General features: G+C 46.9%; 1 protein-coding gene across 5 annotated transcripts in view; it reads left to right on the plus strand.

The window, feature by feature from the left end:
• Positions 1–25887, plus strand: part of LOC141106305 (catenin delta-1-like) — a 403119-nt gene that overhangs the window by 120955 nt on the left and 256277 nt on the right. For all 5 annotated transcript variants that reach the window (XM_073596969.1, XM_073596970.1, XM_073596971.1 and 2 more), the window contains one exon: positions 14389–14611. In XM_073596969.1, coding sequence (XP_073453070.1) covers positions 14389–14611 — 223 coding nt within the window. The remainder of the gene's footprint in view (positions 1–14388; positions 14612–25887) is intronic.

The raw sequence follows: 25887 nt of genomic DNA on the forward strand, positions 1-25887 counted from the left end.
ACAGCGTCTCTCATATCACTTCAATTTGCAAATGCTATGGGCACTACAATGATTGACCTGAAATTACTCAGTAAGGAATTACCCCATAGAGGGCGATAAAGGGGACTGTGACAGACTCACCCGAGACAGAGGCTATTGGAGGGGACTGAACGCTAGCCTGTTGCCTTTTGATTATGGGCCCTGGATTTTCAATGGAACGGTGCTCTTTGTGGGGTGAATTGGAGGTCCGGTCTGAACTGTACTAATCGGACTCAGTCGTGTATATATGTATATATTGTTTGTTGTTTGATTCTGTTGGGGACTCCTTGCTGTGGATCTGTGTCCCTGAAGAGGGAGGGGGGTTCCTCCAGCAGCTCCCTGCTGATAAGACTGATTCATTCTGTTGGGACACATCCTGTGAGGAGATGCTAGTGTCATCAACCTGTGTTTATGTTAATTGAGAGAGCTGATCACATTAGCCACCAGCACTGGCTAGGAGACGAATGGTCTAGGCTGAGGAGGGGGTAGATTGTTGTTTGTATTGTTAATTGTAATTAGCTCCAGCTATTGTGTTTATATTAATGTGTGAAGCTCGGTGCCCACAAGTCTGTCATCTGGTCTGGGTACATTTTGTAGTAAATTAGCTCATGTTAATTAGGTTAGCTTTGAGTCATCCCTGCTGTATAAATGTGTGTGAGATCTCAAAAATAAAAGTTAGTTCTGATGTACTCCAAGACTGGTGTTGTCTAGTTCTTGGGGTTCCTATAGCCAGATCCATTGGACTTGTGTTCCAGAACTTAGGAAGCGGTATATGACGGAAGCACTCAAGCGGAGTGTGGGACGTTCCGTGACAGGGACCATTGGTTGGGTCTTGGGAAACGTTTCCTAACCACACCCCAAACTCTAAGTGTGAGTCTTGTGGGCTGCGGGAGGAAAACATAAGCTATAGGACCTCGCCAAACCAGGTTGGCCAGTTTCGTGAGGGAACCCAATATAGCAGCTTCCAGACAGACTGATGCGTTTGTCCTGGATCTCGTGAACCACCTATCTCTAACTGTGACCAGAACTGTGGCCCAATAGTATATCTGTAAATTGGGTAGGGCCAAGCCATCGCATCCAATAGGCAGTTGAAGGGTGGATCTTGCTAGATGAAGGGCAACACCATGCCACAGAAATGAGGCCACATAACAATCAGCTTCTCAAAAGAAGTTTCCACCTATCAAAATAGGGCAGTTTATAAAAAAAAAAATTGAATTTAGGGAGGAAGATCATCTTGAGGCTATTTATGCGGCCCATAAGGTTAAGAGGTAGGGAGGACCAAGCGGTACACTTTTCCTTTAACTGCTGAAGCATACGGGAAAGATTTAGATTGCAAAAACTGCCAAGGTGCTTTGCAATCCTAATGCCCAAGTATTTAAATGCATCAGCCCATAGCAGTGGAGTAATGCCTCGTACACACGGTCGGATTTTCCGACGGAAAATGTGTGATAGGACCTTGTTGTCGGAAATTCCGACCATGTGTAGGCTCCATCACACACTTTCCATCGGATTTTCCGACACACAAAGTTTGAGAGCATGCTCAGAATAAATAAAGAGATGAAAGCTATTGGCTACTGCCCCGTTTAGAGTCCCGACATACGTGTTTTACGTCACCGCGTTCAGAACGATCGGATTTTTCGACAACTTTGTGTGACCGTGTGTATGCAAGACAAGTTTGAGCCAACATCCGTCGGAAAAAATCCTAGGATTTTGTTGTCGGAATGTCTGATCAATGTCCGACCGTGTGTACGGGGCATAAGACCTGCAGAATCTTACATCAGGATCAAGTGGGAAAAGAACCGATTTTAGTTCCATTTGATATAGATTCCTGAGTATCTACCCAACTTTTTGAAGATGGCAAGGGTGGCCCGCAAAGAGGAATGCGCATCATGTGACTATAGTAAGGTGCCGTCTGCATAAAGCAAAGTTTTTTCCTCCTGGGGGGCCTACCCGCCAACCTTCAACAAGCTGGGAATCGTTAGCCAAAGTAGCCAGAGGCACTAAGGCTAAAGCAAATAAGCTCGGGGAGAGTGAACAGCCCTGGTGAGTCCCTCGTTCCAGAGAAAAGGGCTCTGTTGTTCTACTATTGGTCCGCACTCTAACTCGAAGGGCACCATACAGTATACCCAACCACTGTAGAAACCAAGGATCAAAGCCAAAGCTAGGCAGCACCCTCTCAGAGAAATGTCCACTCGACCAAGTCGAAGGCTTTCTCTGCATCGAAGGAAGCCAAGACTCTCGTGCCAGCATTATCATGATTGGTAGCTAGATTGGGGAAAAGCGACAAATGATATCAGGACCCTTCCCCGCATAAAATCAGTTAGGGTCCACATGGATAGGTTCTTCTATAACTGTGGAGAGACGAGGGCTAATATATTGGCCAACAGCTTAGCATCTGCATTAAACATGGAAGCAAGGAAATAGGCCTATAAGAGCACAGTCCTCATGGTCTTTGCTGGGTTTAGGCCCCAACACAGTAAGGGCCTCTGACATAGTCCAGAAAAGAATTCAGAGAGGTAAACTGGGCAAAAAGGGCAGTGCACCTGGGCGCCAACAATTCCTTGTATTGTGAATGGATTTCAATAGGAATCCCAACAAAACCCAGAGCCTTACCTAACTGCATATGCCCCAGGGCGAGCTGAGTGATGTCCCCATCTAACCGGTCTCATGCCTCAAGGTCACGAGAAGGAAAGGAGATGGGATCTAAATAGGCACTGAGCTCAGAAGCATCATAGTCAACACTGGTGGAATAGTGAGGCATAAAAGTGTAAGAATCGAATAATCATATCATCTAGAGTCGACGACAACCTCCCGTCAGGGTCCCGTAGCCTCCCTATATGTGTGGCAGAAAACTGACCTCTAGCCAGCCAAGCTAATAACCTACCATTCTTATCCCCAAATTCAAATATCCATTGAGCGGTGGAAAGAAGGGATTTCTGGGTCTATTCTACTGTGTAAAGACACCTCTCGCAAGGCCTGCTGGCATGCTTCATAGTGGTCTCGATCCGGGTTCTACACATAGGCAGCCTCCTTGTGTTGTAGGTCTTCCTCCTAGTAGTTCAAGGTTATGACTGGAGTCCCTTTTTACAGTTGAAATACGAGATGTTTTCTCCCCGAAGCCAAGACTTAAAGGTATCCCAGACTATTAAAGCCTGGTCGTGTCTTCACTCGATAACCAAAAACGACACAACCTCCAAAGCACTCGATCCCAAGAAGTAGCCAGCTGCATCGACCCCAAAAGCGGGGCATGATCAGACCCTTCTAGCTAGTATATCTACTGCCACCACCCACTCCAGTGCTGATGAGGAGGTATAAACTAGATCAATGCGGGAGAAAGTATGGTATGTTGCAGAGTGGCAGCTGAATTCTTTGTCAAAGGGGTGAAAATTTTGAAGGCTGCCACCTGGTCTTCAGCTCATACCTTCTCCAAGTTCTTCTACTAGGATGTCTAGCCATCTGCAAATGTAACTTGGCCTCAGAGTTTTTGCAGCAGCACTATTAAAGGAGTTGTAAAGGCAAAAGTTTTTTTTATCTTAATGCTTTCTATGCATTTAGATAAAAAAAAAAAACCTGTGTGTAGCAGGCCACCCAGCACCACCTAATACTTACCCTGAGTCCCTTCTCTAGCCAGCGATGCTCACGATTTCCTCGGCCGTCCGGGACTCTTCTTCTGATTGGTTGGGACACAGCCACGGCACCATTGGCTCCAGCGAATGTCATTCAAAGTTAGTTGGCTAATCGGGGGAGGCCGGGGGGGGGGGGGCGGTCAGGGCTCAGTGTCTGAAAGGGTACACAGAGCTCTGACTGGGAGAGCCGATCCTGGCCAGGGTGCACGGGGTGCAGCGCACCCGGGCGCCACAGAGGTGGGGCGCTGAAGTGCCAGAGTGCTCCCCTCCCTCCTCCTCCTCTCCTTGTCCGTAGGCGACTCTTTCCGCCGGTCACCGCCGCCGCCCCTGTGTTTCTTGCCGAAGCCCACCCCCCCCCCCCCCCTCCTCCTGTCAGAGGAGTAGAGCGGAATCCTAAAACAAATAAGTGCAGTGCAAAAAGAAAGTGCCAAATTGGAAAAAGTCCTCTGGTCCTTAGGCAGCATAATGGTCCGGGGCTAAAGTGGTTAATGTAGCACCAAATAGACTAAGATCCTTACAAATCTAGTTCAACTTCAAATGGTCAGACTGCGCCCTAAATATTTAGGATCCCTTATTCCTAATGACTTGACACACACCTTTGAACTTAACTTTCCGCCCCTGCTAACCAAGGCCCGTTTACTGCTAGAGGAGTGGAACAATGGACTACACTCCTGGTTCGGCAGGTGCAACCTTCTTTAGGATGTGTATGCTCCCGAAGTTTCTATTCTTATTTCAAGCACTTCCAGTCAAGATCGCACCACAACAGGGCCGATCCTGGCCAGGGTGCACGGGGTGCAGTGCACCTGGGCGCAACAGAGGTGGGGTGCTGAAGTGCCAGAGTGCTCCCCTTCCTCCTCCTCCTCTCCTTGTCCGTAGGCGACTCTTTCCGCTGGTCACCGCCGCCGCCCCTGTGTTTCTTGCAGAAGCCCATCCCCCCCTCCCTCCCTCCTGTCAGAGGAGTAGAGCGGAATCATAAAACAAATAAGTGCAGTGCAAAAAGAAACTCATAAATAAATTATATAAAAGTCCATATGATCAGAGCTAATAAATGTATATTATATGAAAGTCCATATGATCAGAACTGTAATTTAATTCCTCTTGGTAAACACAGGCCAATCACTTTTCATATTGCAATAGATGTGGTAAGTAAAATCATGAGAATGCGCTTACCAGACCAGGTAGACCCCTTAATTACAGGGGGTCAATGAAACGTAAATGAACCAATGGCAAACTGCTCCGCTAAATTTCATCTGCAGGAAACAATCATCCGATATCCTGGGAAGATCCGTACCAGATAGGGAGATCCGTAACTCAGACAGTTTTATAAGCCAGGGCGACGCCTGTGTTCAGCCTTTCTCCTAATATCATCAAGGCAGACAGTGTATAGTTTGCTTGGAGCCTGCAAGCGGGATTGTCCGGAGAGGAGAGGTCAGAGAAGGAGAAACGAGTGTGGCAGAACCAGCCGGACCAGTGCACTGAATAAATGCATTGATGTCAAACACGGGAAGCGTAGGATTCAAGGCAAAGAGCTCGGTTTGACTGGAGATTTTCAGTGTATATTGTGAAAGTGAAATGATATGAAACCTGGCTCATAAAACTGTCTGATACGGATCTTCCCAGGATATCGGATGATTGTTTTTTGATTGTTTGTTTCTTTTTGTGCTGCACTTATTTGTTTTATGATTGTTAATGAGGTTGGTGTTATCCTTTAGTGTTCAGCTTGCATCCGTCATTTAGTATAGTTTGTGCTGATTGTCCTCTGTTTTTTAGAGTAGAGCGGAATCAGCCGGAGATCGGAGCGGCTGTGTCTCTGTGTGCAGAGTGACGTCACGGGGGGGGGGGGGGGGTCCATGCCCGACGCGTTCCAGTTCTCCTCCTCCTGTGCGTAACTCCTGCCCAAGCCTGACACACTCTGTTCTCCACCCGGGCGGCGCGGCTGCACACTTTTCTCTCCAGCTGCCGCCTGGGTGTTTTTTAATTAGCTTAATGGAGGGGTGGGGGTGGTTTGTCGGGGGTCTGTACTAATGGAGGGGGGGTTTTGTCCTGGGGGGTCTATAGTAATGGAGGGGGGGTTGTCCTGGGGGGTCTATACTAATGGAGGGGGGTCTGTACTAATGGAGGGGGTGGTTTGTTTTGGGGGGGTCTGTACTAATAGAGGGGGTGGTTCTGTACTAATGGAGGGGGGGTGGTTTGTCCTGAGGGGGTTCTGTACTAATGGAGGGGGGTGGTTTGTCCTGAGGGGGTTCTGTACTAATGGAGGGGGTGGTTTGTTCAGGGGGGTCTGTACTAATGGAGGGGGTGGTTCTGTACTAATAGAGGGGGGGTGGTTTGTCCTGAGGGGGGGGTCTGTACTAATGGAGGGTGTGGTTCTGTACTAATGGAGGGGGGGTGGTTTGTCCTGAGGGGGGTCTGTACTAATGGAGGGGGGTGGTTTGTCCTGAGGGGGTTCTGTACTAATGGAGGGGGTGGTTTGTTCAGGGGGGTCTGTACTAATGGAGGGGGTGGTTCTGTACTAATAGAGGGGGGGTGGTTTGTCCTGAGGGGGGGGTCTGTACTAATGGAGGGTGTGGTTCTGTACTAATGGAGGGGGGGTGGTTCGTCCTGAGGGGGGTCTGTACTAATGGAGGGGGGTGGTTTGTCCTGAGGGGGTTCTGTACTAATGGAGGGGGTGGTTTGTTCAGGGGGGTCTGTACTAATGGAGGGGGTGGTTCTGTACTAATAGAGGGGGGGTGGTTTGTCCTGAGGGGGGGGTCTGTACTAATGGAGGGTGTGGTTCTGTACTAATGGAGGGGGGGTGGTTTGTCCTGAGGGGGGTCTGTACTAATGGAGGGGGGTGGTTTGTCCTGAGGGGGGTCTGTACTAATGGAGGGGGGTGGTTTGTCCTGAGGGGGGTCTGTACTAATGGAGGAGGGGTTGGTTTGTCCTGAGGGGGGTCTATACTGATGGGGGGTCTGTACTGAGGGAGGGGTTAATAGTGGGGGGTCTGCACTGACGGAGGGGGGTCTATACTTAGTGGAGGGGGGTCTGTACTGAGGGGCGACTATAGTTGATGGAGGGGGGTCGATACCATGTTTTACCGCACTGGGTGACACCCCTCTCCCTCTCCCTCTCCCTCTCCTCTTCGCGTGCGCTGCTGTACTAGTGAGCAGCGCACTATGTTTCTCCCCCCGCCTTCATATCGGCCAGGGAAGAAAAAAAAAGGACCAAAGAAGAGGATTGTGGGACGTGTAGTCCCGAGGACTGGCAGCCCCACTGTAACACGGAAACTGCAGCCCACACAGCATGCTCAGCTGAATGGGAGAGAGAGAGAGCCAGGAGCCTGGGAAAGCTTTCAGGGAAGTACACCCAGGACTCCAGAGGGAGAGGACAGTGCTGAGGGAACACTATCAGAGAGAGAACCCCACTGCCCTGCGCCACCAGAGGGAAAGCCACACAGCCTAGTGCCATCCCTGGCAGAGAAAGGAATGGAGACATTGCCAGAATACAAGAATAAATTAAAACCTAAGGCTAAAGTGGGACTTTAATTGAGGCAGTGAACTACACATACGCCTCCATCCCCGATACATTGAACAAAAGGGAAAACTAAATGGTGGGACTTTAAATGAAGCAGCCACTACATAATATAAACCAATCAATATACCAATGTTTATTAATTGCAAGGTTTGTACATAACCCAAGGGGTAATAAATAGTAAATAAATATAGCAATGCACTAATGGGTCTAAATGAGCGGATCTGGACAATACAAAGTAGTACACGGTAGGTTCATTAACAAGAAAGTAATATATAACAGTATAATATGTTAATGAACAGTGGTTGACAAGATCGGGACATTCCACATCAATGTAAAGCTGATATAACAGTGTACATAATTTTAACTTAGGTCTGTGAACCCCAATAGTAACAAAGGCAATCTTAGGGTATAAAAGCAAGGGTAGATTGATTCATAAAAGTAAATAGAGTAAAATACAAATATTGAACATAGATACTGTGACAACGCATCATAGGAAAGCTCTACGCGTTTCGTGGTTATACCACTCGTCAGGAGCAGATGCAATAATAGGGGGTATCTATAATGAAATAATTACCAGAATGAGTATAATATAGAATATACAATTGTAAAAAAATGTATAAGAAGGGGAACAAAAAAGGGGGGGTCCCAAACATTCTCACCTTATTGTAGTATAAAAATATATATAAATGTCAATAGTACCCCAGGTAAGAGACATTATAGGGAACGTCAGAAATTGGGAAATTGCCAGAATACAGATCTGGGTGCTACCCAGCGGAGTCGCCACGGGCAATTAAGAGTGAGCAGACTCCTGGTCAGAGGAACCGTTGCTGTATCGCTGGGTCAGGTGAGAGGGCCGATCGGCCATTATCTACTAACGTCCATAGGAACTGCAGTCTCTGACCATCTCTTGTAACATGTCTGCAGTTTCTGACCATCTCTTGTATTATGTCTGCAGTCTCTGACCATCTCCTGTTTAATGTCTGCCGTCTCTGACCATCTCTTGTAACATGTCTGCAGTCTCTGACCATCTCTTGTAACATGTCTGCAGTCTCTGACCATCTCCTGTGCTATGTCTGCAGTCTCTGACCATCTCCTGTGCTATGTCTGCAGTCTCTGACCATCTCCTGTGCTATGTCTGCAGTCTCTGACCATCTCCTGTGCTATGTCTGCAGTCTCTGACCATCTCCTGTGCTATGTCTGCAGTCTCTGACCATCTCCTGTGCTATGTCTGCAGTCTCTGACCATCTCCTGTGCTATGTCTGCAGTCTCTGACCATCTCCTGTGCTATGTCTGCAGTCTCTGACCATCTCCTGTGCTATGTCTGCAGTCTCTGACCATCTCCTGTGCTATGTCTGCAGTCTCTGACCATCTCCTGTGCTATGTCTGCAGTCTCTGACCATCTCCTGTGCTATGTCTGCAGTCTCTGACCATCTCCTCTGCTATGTCTGCAGTCTCTGACCATCTCCTCTGCTATGTCTGCAGTCTCTGACCATCTCCTGTGCTATGTCTGCAGTCTCTGACCATCTCCTGTGCTATGTCTGCAGTCTCTGACCATCTCCTGTGCTATGTCTGCAGTCTCTGACCATCTCCTGTGCTATGTCTGCAGTCTCTGACCATCTCCTGTACTATGTCTGCAGTCTCTGACCATCTCCTGTGCTATGTCTGCAGTCTCTGACCATCTCCTGTGCTATGTCTGCATTCTCTGGCCATCTCCTGTACTATGTCTGCTGTCTCTGATCATCTGTATTATGTCTGCAGTCTCTGACCATCTCCTGTGCTATGTCTGCATTCTCTGGCCATCTCCTGTGCTATGTCTGCAGTCTCTGGCCATCTCTTGTACTATTTCTGCCGTCTCTGATCATCTGCTGTATTATGTCTGCAGTCTCTGACCATCTGCTGTAGTATGTCTGCAGTCTCTGACCATCTCTTGTATTATGTCTGCAGTCTCTGACCATCTCCTGTACTATGTCTGCTGTCTCTGATCATCTGTATTATGTCTGCAGTCTCTGACCATCTCCTGTACTATGTCTGCTGTCTCTGATCATCTGTATTATGTCTGCAGTCTCTGACCATCTCCTGTTCTATATCTCCAGTCTCTGACCATCTCCTGTAGTATGTCTACCGTCTCTGGCCATCTCTTGTATTATGTCTGCCGTCTCTGATCATCTCCTGTATTATGTCTGCAGTCTCTGACCATCTCCGGTAGTATGTCTGCAGTCTCTGACCATCTCCTGTAGTATGTCTGCAGTCTCTGACCATCTCTTGTAACATGTCTGTAGTCTCTGACCATCTCCTGTAGTATGTCTGCAGTCTCTGACCATCTCCTGTATTATATCTCCAGTCTCTGACCATCTCCTGTAATATGTCTGCAGTCTCTGACCATCTCCTGTAGTATGTCTGGGGGCTCTTTCTAACAGACTCTCTAACAGAAGCCCTCTCTGTGTGCATCAGAGAGACTCCCCTCCAGGTCTCATTAGTGTATGCTCTTCCTGTATTTTCTTTATTGTTAAAAGATCATGGGAGGATCCCAGGGTAACAAAGACTTCTTAGGGGAGCATCTCTGTGTTCGAGTCGTTGCCATAGTAACATTTGTAAAGGGGAGGAGTTGGTAAGATGACCACACCCACGTGGGGGCGCCAGAAATATTTCTGCACCCAGGCGTCTGTGACCCTAGGATCGGCCCTGGCTCGGGTGCCCCCAGAGCAAGCTGCTGGTCTATGGGGGCACTCATCAGGAGAGAGGGGCAAGGAGCAGCAAAAAGAGGAGGATGCAGGCTGCTCTGTGCAAAACCAACTACCCAGAGGAGGTTAGTATAACATGATTTTTTTTTTTTTTTCTTGAAGCGAGACTTTACAATCACTTTAACGGGTCAGTTGACCCTTTTTATTGTTAGGCCCGTTGGCACAGTTTTGTTAGCCTTTTGTTTTCCCTCCATTTTATTCATTGCTTAAAATGTAACTTTACTTATAACATGATAACAATTAATTAGTGTGTGCTGTAAATTGCCCCCAGCATTACTCCTATTTCTTATTCATGAAGACCATCATTTTGTTGAAGCCCAGAGCAGTCACTTTCTTATTAGAAACTTTCCCCCTTTCCTTGGCCTCAGAAACTATCATTATCTATAAGTAAATTGTGCGCATTTCCAGCAGAATTTTTGTTGTCCCCTCTCCTGCTTTTCTTTTTTCCCCTTTCTTTTGGTGGTATTTTGATCACCTTTGCGTTTTTTTTTTTTTTTTTCGCTATAAACAAAAAAGAGCAACAATTTTGAAAAACACAAAATTTTTTAACTTTTTGCTATAATATCCCAATTTAAAAAAACAAAACAAATTTTTTGCTCAGTTTAGGCCAATATTTATTCTTTTACATATTTTTGGTAAAAAAAATTGCAATAAGTGTATACTGGTTTGGGCAAAAGTTATAGCGCCTACAAAATAGGTTATTGATTTTATGGCATTTTTTTTTACTAGTAATGGCGGCGATCTGCAATTTTTATCGTGACTGTGACATTGTGGCGGACAGATTGGACACTTTTGACACTATTTTGGGACCAGTGACCTTTATACAGCGATCAGTGCTATAAAAATGCACTGATTACTGTGTAAATGTCACTGTCAGGGAAGGAGTTGACACTAGGGGGTAATCAAGGGGTTAAATGTGTTGCCTAGGGAATGATTCCTACTGGGGGGGGGGTGGGACTGACTAGGGGAGGAGACCGATCGGAGTTCCTATATACTAGGTACACACAGTCTGTCTCCTCTCCCCTGACAGGACGTGAATCTGTGTGTTTACACACACAGATCCACGTTCCTGCTCTGTCACAAGCGATCACGGGTGCCCGGCGGACATCGTGGCCACTGGGCACGCGCATCGGCTCCTCGGTGACCCGGCAGGCGAACGTGCGCCCCCTATACCGCTGGGAAGCCGAGGATGTCATATGACGCCCGCCCATGATGGGAGATCCCATCTGCGGGCGTCATATGTCTATAGCTGGGTAGTGAGGTGGTTAAGCTATATAGGTTGTCAAGAAATGCCTGTATAGAAATTGCATCTGCATTTAGCACTAAATCTTGCACGTTTAATCGAATGGCTATTACAGCATTCATGTTGTACAAGGACTCTTGGCTTGGACCACTGCTTCCCCCAGGCAGATATTTTATAATGTTTAGAGGATTTATTTATTGTTTAGAGAAGACTTGGAGATGAATTTTGATGTTTTGGATTATGCTTGAACTCTTGAGCATAAACAAAAAGGAGGGGGCTTACTGAGCTACACCTCCCATACAGATGTGTGTGTGGGGGGGCGGATTACTTCCAGTTAAACCCACAACTGGAACATCCGTCTATGTTCAATTAGGGACTATTGACTCCTCTAGACCAGGAGCCTCAAGTATGGCTGCGGGCCACATCCGGCCCGCTAGGATGTTTCTCCCGGCCCGCAGCTAGTCACCGGACTCGCTGCAGGGACGGTCTCTGCTTGGGTTGCAGGATTTGCTCTGCATACTGACGGGCACTGAGAGGGTGTGTAGCGCAAGTCCGGCAACCCAAGAAACCTGGCTGCTGGACCTCTCCGGCTCCCGCCTCAGTAATGTCAGTGTCCTTTACCACTGTAATATAACATACAGCGTGCCTGTGTAACAACGGGCCGGGAGCCGGGAAGTGCAGTAGGTCTGCACTACAGCCAACCCTTCAGATGAGTACTACAGCCGTAATGGACACTGATCTACAGGGGAAATATGAGGCAGTGCAGGGAGACTGATGGAGAAAAAAATGTGCTGGGGGGAGAGTCTCTGATGGGTACACAAGTGTAGGGGGGTCTCTGGTGGGGATACAAGTGTAGGGGGGGTCTTTTGGGGGACAAAAATGTGGGGGAGGGGGCTGTGATGGAGGAAACGTACAAGGGGGGCGCTGATGGGGAGACAGATCTGCAGGGGAGGCTCTGATGGGAACACAGATCTGCAGGGGAGGCTCTGATGGGAACACAGATCTGCAGGGGGAGGCTCTGATGGGGACACAGATCTGCAGGGGGAGGCTCTGATGGGGACACAGATCTGCAGCGGGGAGGCTCTGATGGGGACACAGATCTGCAGGGGGGAGGCTCTGATGGGGACACAGATCTGCAGGGGGGAGGCTCTGATGGGGACACAGATCTGCAGGGGGAAGGCTCTGATGGGGACACAGATCTGCAGGCGGGCTCTGATGGGGACACAGATCTGCAGGGGGGCTTTGATGGGGCTATTGGCTCCCGTGGCTGTCAATCTAAGTCAGTTAGCTAATCGGGGGAGAGGGGGTGGGGCCAGGTCGGGGCTCCGTGTCTGAATGGATACACTGAGCTCTGGCTTGGGTGACAACCTGTAACAAGCTGCTGGCTGAGGGTCACTCAAAGGAGGGAGGGACTAGGAAACAGCACAGAGGGACCCAAGAAGAGGAGGCTCTGGACTGCGCTGTGCAAAACCAACTGCACAGAGGAGGTAATAACATGTGTTTTTTTGTTTTGTTTTTTTTTAAGCGAGCCTTTACAATCGCTTTAAGTGGTTAATGGATTGGTCTGGCAAAATTGATTGTTCATGAATCCGTGCTGATTAATACTAATGATACAGTTTTCATTACTAAAATCTTGTCATCCCCTCCAATAGCTTGCAGGCTATTGATGTTTGGCTAAACGGCCTGTAGTTCCCAGGGATATATCTCGGCCCCTTTACATTCAAAAATTTTGCATTCTGTGTCTTTTGTAGCCAAATTCCCTACATCAACTTTTATGGGACCAATTTGTTTTGACATCACTTTCTTACGATTTATATACTGTATTTATTGGAGTATAACACTCACTTTTTCACCCTAAAAATTGGGTGCAAATAGCACATGCGTGTTATACGCCAATACTTCAATTTTAGATGCCTCGGAGGGGACAGGGAGGGGGGCAGGACGAGCGCTGTCAGATTACATACAGGAGAATTTCATGTTTACTTGGCGGCCTCTGTAAAAGGAAGTCCCCTCTCCTGGGCCACCCCCCTCCCTGTCCCCTCTAAGCTGCAGATGGGCATCGATCAGGCTGCACTGATGGCAATGGTGAGGCTGCTGCATTGATGGCAATGGTGAGGCTGCTGCATTGATGGCAATGGTGAGGCTGCTGCATTGATGGCAATGGTGAGGCTGCTGCATTGATGGCAATGGTGAGGCTGCTGCATTGATGGCAATGGTGAGGCCGCTGCATTGATGAGGCTGCATTGGTGGCAATGGTAAGGCTGCAGATGGGCATTGATCAGGCTGTATTGATGGCAATGGTGAGACTGCAGATGGGCACTGACCCTTATTTTGCTTCAAAGTTCTTTATTTAAAATTTTTTTTTTCCCTGAAACTTTCCTCTTAAAATGAATGTGCGTGTTATACGCCGATAAATACGGTACTTACAGAATTTTTATTTTTTTTTATACTCTGCTATATGCCTTTTGTGCTCTATCTTAGCCACCTTGATTGCACTCTTACATTTCTTATTGCATTCTTTGTAATGTTGAAATGCTGACAATGACCTTGTATTTTTTGAAGGCCTTTTCTTTTCTTTTGTTTTTATATGCATTTTTACATTGGAGTTTAGTCAGCCAGGATTTTTTTCAGCTCTGTTAAACTTATTTCCCGTTGGAATACACCGGCCAATACCTTTTATTTAGTATGCACTTAAAGCTCTCCCATTTTTTTTCCTCCATACTCTTTTTTTTTTTTTTTTTTCCTGGGACATTATACCATTTAATATCATCATCTGACATTCAGTGTCCTTGTATTCCTCTTGTGTTTCCTATTTCTTTCATTTAAACTGAAACTAATTGACTTTTGGTCGCTGTTTCCTAAGTTGCCCCGTATTTCTACATCCTCAATCAGGTTTGTATTGTTAGTAATCAGTAGGTCTAGTAACACATTGTTTCTTGTTGGTGCATTCACCATCTGACCCATGAAATTGTCCTGCAAGACATTTTAATTTGTTTGCTGCATAGGGTTATATTGCATATTTATTTTCCAAAGAAATAACTACTTTGTTTTATAAAACAATTTGTAAACATTTTAGATATTTGGGAAATGTCTGATAACTGTGCAAATTAATCTTGTATATGAAACTACAGTTGCTATTTCTTCCTTTTTTTTTTTTTTTTTTTTTTTTAATAATTTCTCCTTGTTCCAAGTACACTGATGCCTTGATTTATCTTTATCTTTATTATTATTTTTTCCTCCTTTGAAGGTTTGCCGCCTACGTGGAATACCACCTCTGATCAGTCTTCTGGAGGATTCAAGGGCTCCTGTCAGACTTGCAGCATGTGGGGCACTAAAGAATCTCTCATATGGCCCTGCACGTGAGAACAAAATGGCAGTAAAGAACTGTGATGGAGTGCCAGCTTTGGCAAGACTCTTACGCAGGAGAGGAGAGGGACAAGAAGGGAGAGAGATGGCAGAGTGTGTAACTGGTGAGCCTGAAATTTTGTGCAGGTTTAAAAGTGTAAGTTTGCTAGTTTCCTATAATGATAGGTTAACCACATGCTGACAGCGCTATAGCCAGAATATGGCTACAGCGTGGGCAAGCCAGTTCTGGGAATACTCCCCCCCGTGACCACTGCATCAAGCTCTGTTGTCGCTGTGTCCTCGGGACACAGCTGATCACAAATCAGGCTTAAGAGCCAATCAGCGACTCTTTACCACGTGATCAGCCGTGTCCAATCACAGCTGATCACGATGAAACACAAGCCAGTTATCTGCATTCTTTGGGGGACTGTATTAATCAGTGCCCTGATTATCAGTGTAGATGTCCCTTTTACACAACCGGGCTCTCCTCGCGCTGTCAGCATGAGGAGAGGAGAGCCAATAAGTGGCTTGTGTGAAAGGGACATCCACAGTGAGGGAAAAAAGTATTTGATCCCCTGCTGATTTTGTACGTTTGCCCACTGACAGAAATGATCACTCTATATTATTTTAATGGTAGGTTTATCCTTTCAAAAAGGTTATAAATTGCATTTTAATGAGTGAAATAAGTATTTGCTCCCCTCTATCAATCAGCCAGATTTCTGAATCCCAGGTGTCTTCTATACAGGTAACGAGCTGAAATTAGGAGCAATCCTTTCAAGGGAGCTTGTTACCTGTATAAAAGACACTTGTCCACAGAATCAAAGAGCTGTCCAAGGATGTCAAGGACAAGATTGTAGACCTACACAAGGCTGGAATGGGCTACAAGACCATTGCCAAGCAGCTTGGTAAGAGGGTGACAACAGTTGGTGCCATTATTCGCAAATGAAAGAAACCTAAAATAACTGTCAAGCTCCCTCAGTCTGGGGCTTCATGCAAGATCTCAACTCGCGGAGTTTCAATGATCATTAAAATGGTGATGAATCAGCCCAGAACTACACGGGAGAATCTTGTCAATGATCTCAAGGTAGCTGGGACCATAGGCACCAAGAAAACAATTGGTAACACACTACGCCATGAAAAGCTGAAATCCTGCAGCACACACAAGGTCCCCCTGCTCAAGAAAGCACATGTACAGGCCCGTCTGAAGTTTGATAATGAACATCTAAATGATTCAGAGGAGAACTGAGTTAAAGTGTTGTGGTCAGATGAGACCAAAATCGAGCTCTTTGGCATCAACCCAACTCGCTGTGTTTGGAGGAGGAGGAATTCTGCCTATGACCTCAAGAACACCATCCCCACTGTCAAACATTGAGGTGGAAACATTATGCTTTGGAGGTGTTTTTCTGCTAAGGGCACGGGACCAAGTGCCGTCAAATCTTGGGTGAGAACCTCCTTCCCTCAGCCAGGGCATTGAAAATGGGTTGTGGGTCGTGAATTGGTTGAGCATGACATTGACCCATAACACAGGGCCAAGGCAACAAAGGAGTGGCTAAAGAAGAAACACAGTAAGGTTCTGGAGTGGCCTTGCCAGTCTCCAGACCTTAATCGCATAGAAAATATGTGGAGGGAGCTGAAGGTTCAAGTTTCCAAATGTCAGCCTTGAAACCTTAATGACGGGGCGTGGTCTGGACATTTCCGTGTAAGGAAGTGCGTCTGTGGAGCTCCCAGCCCTTCTCAGCCTAAACCAGCTTAAAATTCAATTCCGCCTATATCCTCCAGAACTCCCCAGCATGTAACCACCAGAACTAGGTTCTGGAAACTGAACAAAAGTCTCTTACAGACCCCAGCAGTACTAACCGACGTTAAGGACAAGCTGAAGCACGATTTCCAAACGAATGACAGTGCAGAATTTTGCCCGGGGTATCCTATGGGGGAGCTCATAAGACAGTTGTAAGAGGGGTGTTGATTAAACATGGTGCACACTTAAAACGGGAAAGAGAACAACTGATAAAGGGGTTGTATGGGGTCTTTTTTTTTTTTTTTTTTAAATACTAAAATAACAAAAACATGTAAGTATAACAAACATGTTATACTTACCTCCACTGTGCAGTTAGTTTTGCACAGAGTGGCCCTGATCCTCCTGTTCTGGGGTCCCTCTGCGGCTGTCTTGGCTCCTCCCCGCAATAGCTAATCCCCCCCCCCCCCTCTGGGAAGCTCTATCCTGAGGGGGTTAGCTTGCGGGCGCGCTCCCTGTCATACTCTGCGTCTATAGACACATAGTGTATGACTCGGTCCCGCCCCGCCCCCCACCCCCCGGCGGCCGCATCATTTGATGTGATTGGCAGCAGCACGAGCCAATGGCTGCACTGCTATCAATCTATCCAATCAACGACCAGACTCCGTGGAGAAGAGGATGCTGGGGGACGCGCACTGAAAACACACGAACTCTTCAACCCCTTTAAGCTTCTTCATGAGATACATAAAGTGGAATTGAGGCATAAACGTACACCTATAGCCTCACTGGAAACGGAACTGTTGTCTCTTAGAAGGCAAACTGTGGATTTACTACATTATAGAGCAAAAGTGGTGCTACAATTCTGCCAGAAGCTTACTTGCGAATCCGGCAATAAATACGGGAAACTCTTGGCGAAAGCAGTTAGAAATCACAGACTTAATACATATGTACCCCAAATTATAACTCCCTTGGACCAAAAAAGGGTCATGCCCACCCAGATTGCGAAAGAATTCGGGGACTACTACTCTTCCTTATACAATCTCCTGGGACGGTCATCCAATGAAGCAGCAAAAGAGGATTACATTGCCTCGTCCCGACTCACGGCAGAAGTAGGCGTGGAGCTGGATGCCCCCATCACCCTAGAAGAATTGCAACAAGCGGTGGGGGGGATGAAACCTGGCAAAGCTCCGTGTCCTGATGGTTTCACCCTACAGTATTACTAATCCCTTCTACCACTTCTAGGCCCTTATGGTGAAGCTGTTCAACACCCTCAGCGGGGGTGTGCATTTTCCTAGAGATACCCTGAAGGCCCACATATCCCTTATACCTAAGGACGGTAAGGACCCTTCCACATGCAGTACCTATAGACCCATCTCCCTTCTAAATATAGATCTGAAGCTTTTTACCAAGATACTGGCCAATACATGCAGAATGTAGTTCATCTAGACCAGGTGGGCTTTATCCCCTCACGAGAGGCTAGAGATAATACCACCAAAGTGCTCAACCTCATTCATGTTGCCTCTGCGACTAAAACGACGCGCGTCTTCCTCAGCACGGATGCTGAGAAAGCGTTTGATCGTATCAACTGGAAGATCATGTCCTCTGTCCGCACATTGGTCTGGGACACAAAATGCTGCAATATTTACTCCACACCAAGTGCTCAGGTCAAGGCTAATGGTGAATGGTGTCCTCTCAGATCCCTACCCCATTACCAATGGCACCAGACAGGGGTGTCCGCTCTCTCCCCTTCCTTTTGCCTTGTCCTTAGAACCCTTTTTGTGTACCATGCGCTCAAACCCAGACGTATCGGGAATAACATTAGGTATCACCCAATACAAGATATTGGCCTATGCTGATGATCTCCTCTTTTCATTAACTAACCCCGTAGTGTCCTTGCTGAATCTCCTCAGAGTGTTTGATAAATATGGAACACTGTCTAACCTAAAAATTAACTTCGATAAATCTGCAGCAATGGGGATTAACCACTTGACGACCGCCGCACGACGATGTACGTCGGCAGAGCGGCACGGGCAGGCAAAAGGACTTACAGGTACGTCCTTGCCTGCCCGCGGGTGGGGGGTCCGATCGGACCCCCCCCCCGGTGCCTGCGGCAGTCGTCTAATCCTCCCCGGCGATCGGTGGTGAGGGGGAGGCCATCCATTCGTGGCCCCCCCCCTCGCGATCGCTCCCAGCCAATGGGATCATTTCCCTGCCTCTGTATTGTACACAGAGGCAGAGGAAATTATGTCATCTCTCCTCGGCTCTGCATTTTCCGTTCCGGCGCCGAGGAGAGAAGACTGGAATGTGAGTGTACAACACATACAGTAGAACACGCCAGGCATACAATACACCCCCCGATCACCCCCCAATCACCCCTCCCCCCCCATCACACTGACACCAAGCAGGTTTTTTTTTTTTTTTTTTCTGATTACTGCATGGTGTCAGTTTGTGACAGTTACTGTGGTGGGACAGTTACTGTTAGCCCCCTTTAGGTCTAGGGTACCCCCCTAACCCCCCCTAATAAAGTTTTAACCCCTTGATCACCCCCCCTCACCAGTGTCGCTAAGCGATCATTTTTCTGATCGCTGTATTAGTGTCACTGGTGACGCTAGTTAGGGACGTAAATATTTAGGTTCGCCGTCAGCGTTTTATAGCGACAGGGACCCCCATATACTATCTAATGTTAATGTAGTTAACCCTTTCACCACTGATCACCGTATAACTGTTACGGGTGACGCTGGTTAGTTCGTTTATTTTTTATAGTGTCAGGGCACCCGCCATTTATTACCGAATAAAGGTTTAGCCCCCTGATCGCCCGGCGGTGATAGGCGTCGCCCCAGGCAGCGTCAGATTAGCGCCAGTACCGCTAACACCCACGCACGCAGCATACACCTCCCTTAGTGGTATAGTATCTGAACGGATCAATATCTGATCCGATCAGATCTGTACTAGCGTCCCCAGCAGTTTAGGGTTCCCAAAAACGCAGTGTTAGCGGGATCAGCCCAGATACCTGCTAGCACCTGCGTTTTGCCCCTCCGCCCGGCCCAGCCCACCCAAGTGCAGTATTGATCGATCACTGTCACAAAACACTAAACGCATAACTGCAGCGTTCGCAGAGTCAGGCCTGATCCCTGCGATCGCTAACAGTTTTTTTGGTAGCGTTTTGGTGAACTGGCAAGCACCAGCGGCCTAGTACACCCAGGTCGTCGTCAAACCAGCACTGCAGTAACACTTGGTGACGTGGTGAGTCCCATAAGTGCAGTTCAAGCTGGTGAGGTGGCAAGCACAAGTAGTGTCCCGCTGCCACCAAGAAGAAGACAAACACAGGCCCGTCGTGCCCATAATGCCCTTCCTGCTGCATTCGCCAATCCTAATTGGGAACCCACCACTTCTGCAGCGCCCGTACTTCCCCCATTCACATCCCCAACCAAATGCAGTCGGCTGCATGAGAGGCATTTTCTTTATGTCCTCCCGAGTACCCCTACCCAACGAACCCCCCCAAAAAAGATGTCGTGTCTGCAGCAAGCGCGGATATAGGCGTGACACCCGCTATTATTGTCCCTCCTGTCCTGACAATCCTGGTCTTTGCATTGGTGAATGTTTTGAACGCTACCATGCACTAGTTGAGTATTAGCGTAGGGTACAGCATTGCACAGACTAGGACACACTTTCACAGGGTCTCCCAAGATGCCATCGCATTTTCAGAGACCCGAACCTGGAACCGGTTACAGTTATAAAAGTTAGTTACAAAAAAATATATAAAATAAAAAAAAAAATAGCTGTCCTTTTATTGTTCTCTCTCTCTATTCTCTCTCTATTGTTCTGCTCTTTTTTACTGTATTCTATTCTGCAATGTTTTATTGTTATGTTTTATCATGTTTGCTTTTCAGGTATGCAATTTTTTATACTTTACCGTTTACTGTGTTTTATTGTTAACCATTTTTATGTCTTCAGGTACGCCATTCACGACTTTGAGTGGTTATACCAGAATGATGCCTGCAGGTTTAGGTATCATCTTGGTATCATTCTTTTCAGCCAGAGGTCGGCTTTCATGTAAAACCAATCCTAGCGGCTAATTAGCCTCTAGACTGCTTTTACAAGCAGTGCCCCCCCCCCCCCCCCACCCCCACCCTCTTCCGTGGTTTTTCTCTGGCTCTCCTGGTCTCAACAGGGAACCTGAGAATGCAGCCGGTGATTCAGCCAGCTGACCATAGAGCTGATCAGAGACCAGAGTGGCTCCAAACATCTCTATGGCCTAAGAAACCGGAAGCTACGAGCATTTCATGACTTAGATTTCGCCGGATGTAAACAGCACCATTGGGAAATTGGGAAAGCATTTTATCACACCGATCTTGGTATGGTCAGATGCTTTGAGGGCAGAGGAGAGATCTAGGGTCTAATAGACCCCAATTTTTTCAAAAAAGAGTACCTGTCACTACCTATTGCTATCATAGGGGATATTTACATTCCCTGAGATAACAAAAATGATTAAATAAAATAAAATGAAAGGAACAGTTTAAAAATAAGATAAAAAAGCAAAAAAAAATAAAGGAAAAAAAAAAAAAAAAAAGCACCCCTGTCTCCCCCTGCTCTCACGCTAAGGCGAACGCAAGCGGCGGTCTGTCAAACGTAAACAGCAATTGCACCATGCATGTGAGGTATCACCGTGAAGGTCAGATCGAGGGCAGTAATTTTAGCAGTAGACCTCCTCTGTAAATCTAAAGTGGTAACCTGTAAAGGCTTTTAAAGGCTTTTAAAAATGTATTTATTTTGTTGCCACTGCACATTTGTGCGCAATTGTAAAGCTTGTCATGTTTGGTATCCATGTACTCGGCCTAAGATCATCTTTTTTATTTCATCAAACATTTGGGAAATATAGTGTGTTTTAGTGCATTAAAATTTAAAAAAGTGTGTTTTTTCCCCAAAAAATGCGTTTGAAAAATCGCTGCGCAAATTCTGTGTGAAAAAATAAATGAAACACCCACCATTTTAATCTGTAGGGCATTTGCTTTAAAAAAATATATAATGTTTGGGGGTTCAAAGTAATTTTCTTGCAAAAAAATTTTTTTCATGTAAACAAAAAGTGTCAGAAAGGGCTTTGTCTTCAAGTGGTTAGAGTGGGTGATGTGTGACAGAAGCTTCTAAATGTTGTGCATAAAATGCCAGGACAATTCAAACCCCCCCCCCCCCCCCCCCCCCCCAAATGACCCCATTTTGGAAAGTAGACACCCCAAGCTATTTGCTGAGAGTCATGTCCAGTCCATGGAATATTTTTTTTTGCACAAAGTTGTCACTAAATGATATATTGCTCAAACATGCCATGGGAATATGTGAAATTAAACCCAAAATACATTCTGCTGCTTCTCCTGAGTATGGGGATACCACATGTGTGAGACTTTTTGGGAGCCTAGCCGCGTACGGGACCCCGAAAACCAAGCACTGCCTTCAGGCTTTCTAAAGGCGTACATTTTTGATTTCACTCTTCACTGCCTATCACAATTTCGGAGGCCATGGAATGCCCAGGTGGCACAAAACCCCCCCAAATGACCCCATTTTGGAAAGTAGACACCCCAAGCTATTTTCTGAGAGGTATAGTGAGTATTTTGCAGACCTCACTTTTTGTCACAAAGTTTTGAAAATTGAAAAAAGAAAAAAAAAATTTTTTTTCTTGTCTTCATTTTCAAAAACAAATGAGAGCTGCAAAATACTCATCATGCCTCTCAGCAAATAGCTTGGGGTGTCTACTTTCCAAAATGGGGTCATTTGGGGGGGTTTTTGTGCCACCTGGGCATTCCATGGCCTCTGAAACTGTGATAGGCAGTGAAGAGTGAAATCAAAAATTTACACCCTTAGAAATCCTGAAGGCGGTGATTGGTTTTCGGGGCCCCGTACGCGGCTAGGCTCCCAAAAAGTCTCACACATGTGGTATCCCCATACTCAGGAGAAGCAGCTAAATGTATTTTGGGGTGCAATTCCACATAGGCCCATGGCCTGTGTGAGCAATATATCATTTAGTGACAACTTTTTGTATTTTTTTTTTTTTTTTTTTTGTCATTATTCAATCACTTGGGACAAAAAAATAAATATTCAATGGGTTCAACATGCCTCTCAGCAATTTCCTTGGGGTGTCTACTTTCCAAAATGGGGTCATTTGGGGGGGGGGGGGGGGGGGTTTGCTGCTCTGCCATTTTAGCACCTCAAGAAATGACATAGGCAGTTATAAATTAAAAGCTGTGTAAATTCCAGAAAACGTACCCTAGTTTGTAGACGCTATAACTTTTGCGCAAACCAATAAATATATGCTTAGACATTTTTTTTACCAAAGACATGTGGCCGAATACATTTTGGCCTAAATGTATGACTAAAATTGAGTTTATTGGATTTTTTTTTATAACAAAAAGTAGAAAATATAATTTTTTTTCAAAATTTTCGGTCTTTTTCCGTTTATAGCGCAAAAAATAAAACCGGCAGAGGTGATCAAATACCATCAAAAGAAAGCTCTATTTGTGGGAAGAAAAGGATGCAAATTTTGTTTGGGTACAGCATTGCATGACTGCGCAATTAGCAGTTAAAGCGACGCAGTGCCAAATTGGAAAAAGTCCTCTGGTCCTTAGGCAGCATAATGGTCCGGGGCTAAAGTGGTTAATGTAGCACCAAATAGACTAAGATCCTTACAAATCTAGTTCAACTTCAAATGGTCAGACTGCGCCCTCAAATATTTAGGATCCCTTATTCCTAATGACTTGACACACACCTTTGAACTTAACTTTCCACCCCTGCTAACCAAGGCCCTTTTACTGCTAGAGGAGTGGAACAAAGGACTACACTCCTGGTTCGGCAGGTGCAACCTTCTTTAGGATGTGTATACTCCCGATGATTGTTTTTTGATTGTTTCTTTTTGCGCTGCACTTGTTTTATGATTGTTAATGAGGTTGGTGTTATCCTTTAGTGTTCAGCTTGCATCCATCATTTAGTATAGTTTGCGCTGATTGTCCTCTGTTTTTTAGAGTAGAGCGGAATCAGCCGGAGATCGGAGCGGCTGTGTCTCTGTGTGCAGAGTGACGTCACGGGGGGGGGGGGGGGGGGGGGTCCATGCCCGACGCGTTCCAGTTCTCCTCCTCCTGTGCGTAACTCCTGCCCAAGCCTGACACGCTCTGTTCTCCACCCGGGCGGCGCGGCTGCACACTTTCCTCTCCAGCTGCCGCCTGGGTGTTTTTTAATTAGCTTAATGGAGGGGTGGGGGTGGGTTGTCGGGGGTCTATACTAATGGAGGGAGGGGTGTTTGTCCTGGGGGGGTCTATACTAATGGAGGGGGGGTGTTTGTCCTGGGGGGGTCTATACTAATGTAGGGGGGGGGGGATTTTGTCCTGGGGGGGTCTATACTAATGGAGGGGGGTTTGTCCTGGTGGGGTCTATACTAATGGAGGGGGGTCTGTACTAATGGAGGGGGTGGTTTGTTCTGGGGGTCTGTACTAATGGAGGGGGGTGGTTTGTTTTGGGGGGTCTGTACTAATAGAGGGGGTGGTTCTGTACTAATGGAGGGGGGGTGGTTTGTCCTGAGGGGGGTCTGTACTAATGGAGGGGGTGGATTTTTCAGGGGGGTCTGTACTAATGGAGGGGGTGGTTCTGTACTAATAGAGGGGGGTGGTTTTGTCCTGAGGGGGGGTCTGTACTAATGGAGGGGGTGGTTCTGTACTAATGGAGGGGGGGTGGTTTGTCCTGAGGGGGGTCTGTACTATTGGAGGGGGGGTGGTTTGTCCTGAGGGGGGTCTATACTGATGGGGGGTCTGTACTGAGGGAGGGGTTTATACTTAGTGGGGGGTCTACACTGACGGAGGGGGTCTATACTTAGTGGAGGGGTCTCTGTACTGAGGGGCGACTATAGTTGATGGAGGGGGGGTCGATACCATGTTTTACCGCACCGGGTGACACCCCTCTCCCTCTCCTCTTCGTGCGCGCTGCTGTACTAGTGAGCAGCGCACTATGTTTCTTCCCCCGCCTTCATATCGGCCAGGGAAGAAAAAAAAAGGAGCAAAGAAGAGGATTGTGGGATGTGTTGTCCCGAGGACTGGCAGCCCCACTGTAACACGGAAACTGCAGCCCACACAGCATGCTCAGCTGAATGGGAGAGAGAGAGAGAGAGCAAGGAGCCTGGGAAAGCTTTCAGGGAAGTACACCCAGGACTCCAGAGGGAGAGGACAGTGCTGAGGGAACACCATCAGAGAGAGAACCCCACTGCCCTGCGCCACCAGAGGGAAAGCCACACAGCCTAGTGCCATCCCTGGCGGAGAAAGGAATGGAAACATTGCCAGAATACAGATCTGGGTGCTACCCAGCTGAGTCGCCACGAGCAATTAAGAGTGAGCAGACTCCTGGTCAGAGGAACCGTTGTTGCTGTATCGCTGGGTCAGGTGAGAGGGCCGATCGGCCATTATCTACTAACGTCCATAGGAACTGCAGTCTCTGACCATCTCTTGTAACATGTCTGCAGTCTCTGACCATCTCTTGTAACATGTCTGCAGTCTCTGACTATCTCTTGTAACATGTCTGCAGTCTCTGACCATCTCTTGTATTATGTCTGCCGTCTCTGACCATCTCCTGTAGTATGTCTGCAGTCTCTGACCATCTCCTGTAGTATGTCTGCAGTCTCTGACCATCTCCTGTAACATGTCTGCCGTCTCTGACCATCTCCTGTAGTATGTCTGGGGGCTCTTTCTAACAGACTCTCTAACAGAAGCCCTCTCTGTGTGCATCAGAGAGACTCCCCTCCAGGTCTCATTAGTGTATGCTCTTCCTGTATTTTCTTTATTGTTAAAAGATCATGGGAGGATCCCAGGGTAACAAAAACTTCTTAGGGGAGCATCTCTGTGTTTGAGTCGTTGCCATAGTAACATTTGTAAAGGGGAGGAGTTGGTAAGATGACCACACCCACGTGGGGGCGCCAGAAATATTTCTGCACCCAGGCGTCTGTGACCCTAGGGTCGGCCCTGCACCACAATATTTCAAACAAGCACACTTGCTTTTATTCATCTGGGCACACTCGAAACAACGTTTGCTCTGACGTTTTACTTACACTGCATAAACACTATGTTTAGCTCTCTCAGGCTTATGAAATTACTATTTGGCGGTACACCTTGGGAGAATTATCGACTGGAATCAACACGGTAAGACCAAACTTTGGACGCAACTAGAACAATCTCAGACTATGGTTCCATTGAAAGGGGCTGTGTAGGGTTTTGACTAGTTACCTTCTGATCAGAAATCCCACCCCGTAATGGGACAACTTCCCTTTCCACTAGAAACACTCCTTTTTTACCAATACTGGGCAACCCGGCGTTCCTCTTGGACTTGAACAATCAGAATATGAGGCGCTTCTATCTGCAGGTCGGGACCTTGCCTTGCACTTTTTAGATGCCAATCAGTGGCCTTCCATTCAATCGCTAATAAGCGACACCGGTCACTTTCGACTTCCATTCTGGAAAGCAATATACTACAACATTTCCTGCACTCGATCGTCAATCTGGCTCAATTTAACCGTACCCTGACAACCTTTGAGGATTACTGTAGTGACGAGGGGGCTTTACCTCAAGTGCTAAAACTTATGCTTTGCTTAACTCCCCATCGGAACAACCTGATTTGTTTTTCTTACAGAAATGGGAGCTTGAC

This window comes from Aquarana catesbeiana, linkage group LG08 (assembly GCF_042186555.1).
Source record: "Aquarana catesbeiana isolate 2022-GZ linkage group LG08, ASM4218655v1, whole genome shotgun sequence".
Classification (NCBI taxonomy): domain Eukaryota; kingdom Metazoa; phylum Chordata; class Amphibia; order Anura; family Ranidae; genus Aquarana; species Aquarana catesbeiana.